Here is an 8172-nt window from a genome sequence, read left to right as displayed (position 1 = left end):
TTTATTCCAATAAAGTTAAGAGTCTGGAGAGCCGTTTAAACTTTAGATATTTTTTCTACGTTTAAGTATGGCGAATCAGTGTGACTTCAAAGTAGGATGATTCTGAGCTCAGGGGCCTCATTTATAAAGCCTTGCGTAGGATTGGCGTGGGAAGGTTGCTTACGTAGGACAAAGCAAATAAATACGCACCGACACTTTCCGATTCATAAAAGACTGCGACCGGCACAGGACTTGCGTACGGCACATCCTACGCCGGTTTCCCTTTATAAATCACAATCAACTCGAAATGCGGTGCAGCTTTTCTTTTCTTCACGCAACGCCCATATTTGCCTATAAATAGTCTAAGAAACGCTCATTCATTCATTTTGACTGACTTTATGAAGAAGATCGCAGGAAATGACGAACAGCTCAAAAAAACATCTCACACCGTGTCAGATTTAGGTTATTTTGGGGAGGTGGAGATAAATCATATTGTTTGGAGGATGCAGTTTGAACCAGAGTAGCAGCATGGAGGTCGGATCGTCACCAAAATAAATAAATAAGTGTTCCGAAAAGGTTCATGACAAAAAAAATACACATAGCCTTCCTCAGGCAGTGTGTTTGTACCGGGGACAGGAGACCCCCCCTTGATGAGAAACTGTAAGAAATGATCGGGGAATCCCTCCGGAGTGGAGTCATGACGACTGGATCTGAATTATTGTTTTTGTATTTGGTGGTTTGTGTTCCAGCTGTCGATCAGCAACTATATATCCCTATATCCACCAGTTAAAGGAAATACAACTAATGTGTTGTGTTATATTAGCTGTACAATTTACCACATATGGTGCTCTTAGTTTCCATACCTCCTGTGTTTTACGAGCGACTTATCAAGTAGTAGGCTATTGGCGAACGGCATAAAACATGATTAAACGTGATAGTATATTAAACCATGCTCGTATCTACAACCTATAGAAATGCAAAACGGCGTCAGTTTAAAGTAATTCTGTGCTTCTGTTTACCGCATCATTTATGAGAAAACATTTCTTACCAAGAGAACATAATCGAGGGGTGATCAATAACATTTCTGTATTTATTTATTTCTCCAAGTTATGTTTTTGTGTGCACTGAGGAGTCTCAAACAGGCGTTCGTTAAATCCTTTTAAGATTGGCTTTAATCAATTTGTGAAAATGAATTCTTCATATATGATAAATGAGAGGTAACATTTTATTTATGGTATTATTTCCACATATTTCTCTCCATTCTTCCTTCTGCCAACGGTGTCGCAGTTTCTCATCTCTCCCGTTATTGTGCTTAGTGCGTACGCATGGGTCAGAGTTTGCGTGGAGGACCGCACGTTTTCCCGTCAAGTTAGATTTTTATAAATCGCAAACAGTGCGTAGAAACTGGCGTACGCCATCTGTTGTGCGTACGCACCGTTTATAAATGAGGTCCCTGGTCACGTTGATTCCCATTCATTCCTTGGAAAAGTCACAGCACACCATCTGCGATCATTCCTCACGATTTGATATGTTTTTGTGGGTGTGTAAGCAGGATAAAAATATGTGTGTTGGCAGAAAGATCCCTGAGAACGAACCTTGAGAATATCGGTATCGGGGCGTGTCGGGTATGCAAACGTGATGTCTTTGAACTCCACCAGACCCGAGCAGGTGTCCGGAGCCTCGGTGCCGTCAGCCCGGTGTTTGGGTTCCCGGTCCAGATACTCAAATACTTTCTCTGCCGCTCCGACTCCCTGCATGAGCCCCGTGTACACCGAGGCAATGCTCTGAGGAAGAGAGAGAGAAAGAGATATATATATATATATAGAGAGATAGATAGATAGATGGATATATATATATATATATATGATAGATAGATTGGTAGATGGAAAAACACAATGCAATGTACATAAGAGAAATAAACAGTCCAAAATATTTCAGAAATATAAATAAAATAGCATTAAAAAGTTAAAAGATAAAAAATAACTAAAATGTAAATGTACTAATACATGTATTTCATTGTATTCTTTATTGCACATTCTAACTTTATGTTTAAATAAATATTGTATTCTTTATTATTTAATGGAGAAAATTGAGCAACTTTCATAAAATTACCCAAAGGATAAATAAAATATTCCTATTACTGATGAACTGCCAAGTATCTTCACTCAGGCAAAACTAAATAAAGAAGTAAAACTGATGAAATACCTCGAGACATTCGCCCAGTTCCAGCATGTATATAAAAAACGATATTAAAGAACCGCTGCTCATCTGCCCGCTGACGACAAGATGGCCGCCATAGTAGAGGACGGCTATCTCTAAAGCAAGCTCCGAGATCTGAAAGACACGGATAACAGATAAGAAAACAACATTTAAAAAGACAGATGTAGCTTTTTACATGTTCTGATACGTACACAGCTCGACCACATGTACCCAGCGTAGGCCAGCGCTTGCTTTTTGTTGAGCTGGAACATGACCAGGAGTTTGCTAAGGTACGTGTCGGCCTCCCCCTCCTCGTTAGCGAAGCTGCGAACCGTCCTCATCGACGAAATAGTTTCCTCTGCAACTTTATTGGCCTCTGCAAGGGTTGTTTGCACCTCTTTGGTCAATTTCTGAAGATGAAATAGATGAAGGATTACAAAATAAAGTGCTAATTTGCATACATTTCCATAACAGAGAGTGAACAATGGATACATCTAAAGAAAACTAAATATAAACCCTTTGATTATGGTCACATCATGGCCTTTGAGGGATATGAGGGCAAGGAAACTATTGATTTTTTGTCGAGTATTACTATTTAACAACGCTTCCACGTGCTTGAGGAGAGTCTAGGCCTGACACGTTCAACACATGGATGTAGAGATTAAGTCTTAACTAACCTTTCATATTTTGGACATTAGGAATAGCACACAATTATAAAATAATGCAGTGAAATGGCCTGTAAGGGTTATCATGCTGTCTGGCGCCCCCCTATTGAGTGGTAGGTCCATAGTAGCATATAGTTGCTCCAATGTTTACGAAATTTGGTACGCACTTTGCACTTGTTATTGCGGACATATTTCAAATTGGTCTTCCTTGTCCACGTCCAACCGGAAGTCTGCTATTTGGCATAATTTTGGTTTTTCCTTTATCTTTAGCAAACTTTTACAAACTCCCATTGTATCACGATTTACATGAGTCATCTGAACATCGTCCCATCTGCTGACGATATTCACGCACTGATGTAGAGATTAAGTCGTAACTAACTTTTCATTTTTTAGACGTCAGAAATGGCACAAAATTATAAAAATAATGCAGTGAAATGGCTTGTAAGGGTGAACATGCTCTCTGGCGCCCCCTATTCAGTGGTAAGTCCATAGTTGCATATTGTTGCTCCAATGTTTACGACATTTGGTACGCAGTTGTTATTGCAGACATTTTTCAAATTGGCTTTAATTATCCCCGCCCACCCAGAAGTCGGCCATTTTGAAAAGTCTGCATTTTTCCTGCATCTTTAGCAAACTCCAATTTTTAACGATTGACATGTGTCATCTGAACATCGTCCCATATGCTCAGAACTTGACACGCTTTCAGAGGACGTAGGCCTGACGCCATCTATGCATTGATGTAGAGATTAAGTCTTAACTAACTATCATATTTTAGACGTCAGAATTGGCACAAAATTGAAAATAATGCAGTAAAATGGCTCGTTAGGGTTAGCATGTTCTATAGTTGCATGTTGTTGCTCCAATGTTTATGAAATTTGGTACAAACTTTGTACTTGTTATTGCGGACATTTATTAAATTGGCTTTCATTATCCCCGCCCACCCAGAAGTCGGCATGCTTTAAGAGGGCGTAAGCCTGACACCATCTACGCATTAATGTAGAGATATTGCTTGTTACTACAATTAAAATAATCAACACATTCAGTTCCTAAATGTACTTTACCTTGTAGTAATCTCCATAGAGTTTGGAGACGACAGCGATGAAGGGGAATCCCATGATGGTGACCAATGTGAGCTTCCAGGACATTCCGAACATGAAGATGAAGAAGCCGACGCCCTTAACGATGCTCCGCAGGAACACGTTGACATTGTTGGAGATCAGGTCGCTCACTTGTGTGGTGTCCGCCGACAGACGGGAAATAATGTCCCCTACAGATACAGGCAGGAAATAACATTTTTTATTGATGTTATTTCATTACATCGACAGGAAAAAATACTTAATTGGATTTGTATCAAATATTTTCCAAAAGGGGGATAATTAGCAGGAATACATTTTAGAATAATTAACGGTATATATATTTTTGAGGGAGTGACTTATATTTACTAAAGTACTTGAATTGTTGAAGTACTTCTACTCCACTACATTTGGGAGCACTTTATATTAAGCTATAAAGTCATTTTGTATTAAAAGTATATTTTTGATGCTAATACTTAAAGCTTCAGCTTTAGAAACATTTTGAATGCAGGAGTTTTACTCGTATCAGAATATTTCGACACTATGGTATTACTAAGTTGACTGAAGTGAGTTATCAGTAGTAGAGGGGTAGAATCTAATAATAAGAATTAAGGGATGCTCCTTTAATACCTGTATGGTTTTCATCAAAAAAGGCGATTTCCTGCCTCATCAGCGTCCTGAAGAGATGGTTCCTGAGACGAAGGTTTAATTTGCCAAACATCAGCGTGAAGACTCCTCCACGTACTCCCATTGCAAGAGAACTGGGGAGAGAATATAGAAGTTATAAAGCATTTAAAGGAAGGAGTGGTGGAGGGATGTCGTATTTCTGCAAAGGCCCCTGAATTTAAGTAAGTAAAAAGCTAACGTTAGGGTATAAAAGAACTAAAGCACAGTCACATGACTTCACGTCACCACCGCTAAGCTAAAGGTGGCTAAAGTTGGGCTATAAAGGAACTACAGCACGGTCAGGTGACTTCACGTCACCACCGCTAAGCTAAAGGTGGCTAATGTTGGGCTATAAAGGAACTACAGCACGGTCACTTGACTTCATGTCACCACCGCTAAGCTAACGGTGGCTAATGTTGGGCTATAGAGGAACTACAGCACAGTCACTTGACTTCATGTCACCACTGCTAAGCTAAAGAAGGCTAATGTTGGGCTAAAGGAACTACAGCACGGTCACATGACTTCATGTCACCACTGCTAAGCTAACGGCGGCTAATGTTGGGCTATAAAGGAACTACAGCAGAGAACCACCCGGTGTAATGCTACCTCATGAGAGCTAGACGTGGTTTTGACTCCTGTTCAGACATGCTGCCGATCACTCAACTGTTTGATGATTTTCGCTCTGAAATATCATTTTGTTTTCACCTCCAATGACCCATTTCCCAGAACGACAAAAAAAGAATTTTATAAGTAATAATACTAAGTGTTTCCTCATAAATACATTAATGACAGAACAGCTTGTTTGAATGCTTGAGCCTTTTATTCTTGAACAGATGAAAAAAAGAGTCTCTATTAAATATATAAGGTTGTGCTAAAAGCCTTTTCCTTTCCAAACTCCTTCAGTCTGCTCTCATGAGAGGCAGCCACTGTTTAATTCACTTGTCGCTTCATTCCTCAGCGTTACAGCGATAGGAAAGATTATTAATCAGAACCATCAGAACATAAGTGACACTGATGGCGTGAAGACAGATGTATTTAAAAGCATGCACACAAACACACAAGGTTTAAGGTGGACTGTATGCCACTGTGAGCGTCAGACTCCTTCAGGATCCCTTGACACAGACGGACGGCAACTTCACGAAACACTTCACGTTATCCCAGCACTTCTCCGCTGCGAAAAAATACAAAAAAATGTTTTTATTTTGATCTGGTACTCAAATATAAAATTGACATAACTTATTGTAAGCGTAATGCTATTTTACCTGAGTGATTCATCTGTACGCATCTCTCCACGCCTGTCTTATTGGGCTCTCCATCACACCAGTTTGTGTAGCTGAAAGGAGTCCCATCAGTCCAGGACCAGGCGCTCACCTGCAAGAAAAAATTGTACTTTTATTTATCAGGAAAACTGTGAAATTAGACGGAAGAACCTGGAATATACTCAAAATACCAAAACTAAACATAATCATATGCAGAATCTCCTTTTTTTTAAAAATAAAACTATACATTATATCTTAATCAACTGCTGTTTTCTAATGTATTTCATGATTTATTAAACTTAAAATGTATATCATGAGATACATTGCACCTTTTAAAGTGTTATTAAACCTACCACCTATATTACACTGTTATGAGACCCATATTAAACTAATATTACACCATATAATACCCATGTTACACCCATCACACCGTTACTTAACCCATATTACACCAATATAACACCTATATTACACCCATGTTACAGTCATGTTAGAATCCTTATATACTGTATACCAATGTTGTGAAATAAATGTAGTGGTACTAAATACAGTGGAGGAGAACTATTAAGTAGCATACAATAAAGAACAAGTACCTCAAATTGTACTTTACAACCGAACTTGAGTAAATGTACTTTGTTACTTTCACAACTGTAAAGTACCTTCTGTAATTCAGAGCCTCCGATCCACGCTAGCGGCATCTGATAAGTGGTGATTATGGTGATCTTCTCGATCTCAAATAACTCCATCGAGTTGTGCACGGACGCCAGGTGTCCCCTCATTGAGTGGCAGTTTCTCTGCAAGACAAATTAGAAGAATATTAAACAAAAATCCTGCATTCCACATTTTACTCAAGTAAAAGTAGAAAAAGTCAAATGACTCATTGTACAGAATGGCCCATTTCAGAATAACCGACTGTTGATAGCATTTATGTGTTTGTTGCAGCTACTGCTTAAAATACATATACCTCTTATCAATCAATCAAAGTTTATATTGCCCATTATCACAAATGTTACATTTGGTCTCAGGGGACAGTTTGTACAGGTAAACAAACCTATAAAACAAATGCATTTGTAGTCCTGAGTCAGGGACCAGCATTACCTCAGCTTTAGCCCATCTTCATGGTCTGGGGTTGAAGTAGAACAGCGTTCGTTGATCATGATCCATCGACTGGGGCCAGCTAACAGAGCGCTTCAACCACCATGACTCTTAGCTGAGAACAAAAAGTATAGTCTCTAAATATAAAACCTTTTATTAGACTCCTCGTTTTATCTGATGGCATATAAGACAATAAACCCTTTTGTTGTAATCACCGGCTTGGTTAAAATACTAGATTCTGATTGGGTCAATTTTGGACATTTCAGAGGTTGTTCTAATACTCAATAACCACAGTGCTGCTATGCAGAAAAATTACCGTTGCTAAGGAGGATCACGATCAATGACCGCTTATCCTTCATATTACATGGCTTAGTTGAATACTGAATTCTGAATTGGTCAGTTTGGACCATTCTGTGGGGGGGTCTTTTTAATTTATATATACGCGGTACCGTTGCTAAAGTATACAATACCAGTTGCACTAAAGGTATGGCAGACCTGTTTGCTAAAGGTACCTGGAAGACTGTTGCTAAGGTATGGCAGACTGTTGCTAAGGTATAGAAGACTGTTGCTTAAGGTATGGCAGACTGTTTGTTTCTTTTCCGTTACTCGATCAGTATTTATAATACTTAGTTATTATGTTATTAAATGTGTTTATATTTAGTTTTAGATGTTTATATATTAAGTTATGTTCTTAAATATTTAATTCTATATATTTATTTTATATTATGTTTCTTATATTTAATTGTTATATTTCGAGAGCACACATCTTTTAATTACCCTGGCCCCCTTGGGTTTGAACTGGTCCCCTGTGAATCAACATTATTTCGTTTTATATTTATTTTTTTATTTTGGTTAAGGTTTTTAGCTCTTTATTTTCTTTATAGCTTTTAAAATTCATTTTTGTACGTACAAGACCTCGATCAGCCTGCTGGAATTGAATTCATTCCGAAATAAAATAATTCTAACAACACATCAATATGAAATAAAATAAGTTTAGAATAGCATAATGTCTAAATTATATATTATAATATAAGTCTAATATAAAAACAACCTAAAACAAAAAAGAACACAATATAAAACATAATTCAAAATACATTAGCATAATGAAGCATGCAATATTATAGAAGAATAATAATAACATGTCATAACGAACAGAAGTCAAAATAAATAGCAATCACCTGCTAGGTCTTTTTCAGCTGGCTTCCTCTGAAACGCTAACAAGTTAACAGTTATTGA

General features: G+C 38.0%; 2 protein-coding genes across 2 annotated transcripts; both read right to left on the bottom strand.

Moving 5' to 3' along the window:
- Positions 1 to 1479: 1479 nt before the first annotated feature.
- abcb9 (ATP-binding cassette, sub-family B (MDR/TAP), member 9) lies at positions 1480 to 4685 on the bottom strand (the record flags this gene model as incomplete). Its single annotated transcript, XM_010790817.1, has 5 exons — positions 1480 to 1763; positions 2185 to 2313; positions 2391 to 2588; positions 3905 to 4110; positions 4547 to 4685. Coding segments are annotated over 5 exons (956 nt in total), but the record flags the coding sequence as incomplete, so codon positions are not given.
- A 696-nt stretch (positions 4686 to 5381) lies between these two features.
- LOC104962375 (type-2 ice-structuring protein-like) lies at positions 5382 to 7005 on the bottom strand. The gene is given in 4 exon segments (XM_010790816.1): positions 5382 to 5753; positions 5845 to 5953; positions 6501 to 6635; positions 6940 to 7005. Coding segments are annotated over 4 exon segments (378 nt in total). The 3' UTR covers positions 5382 to 5685.
- Positions 7006 to 8172: the final 1167 nt, after the last annotated feature.

Source organism: Notothenia coriiceps, unplaced genomic scaffold (assembly GCF_000735185.1).
Source record: "Notothenia coriiceps isolate Sejong01 unplaced genomic scaffold, NC01 NC01_scaffold00034569, whole genome shotgun sequence".
Lineage (NCBI taxonomy): Eukaryota > Metazoa > Chordata > Actinopteri > Perciformes > Nototheniidae > Notothenia > Notothenia coriiceps.
This window is presented reverse-complemented; position numbering and strand designations above follow the sequence as displayed.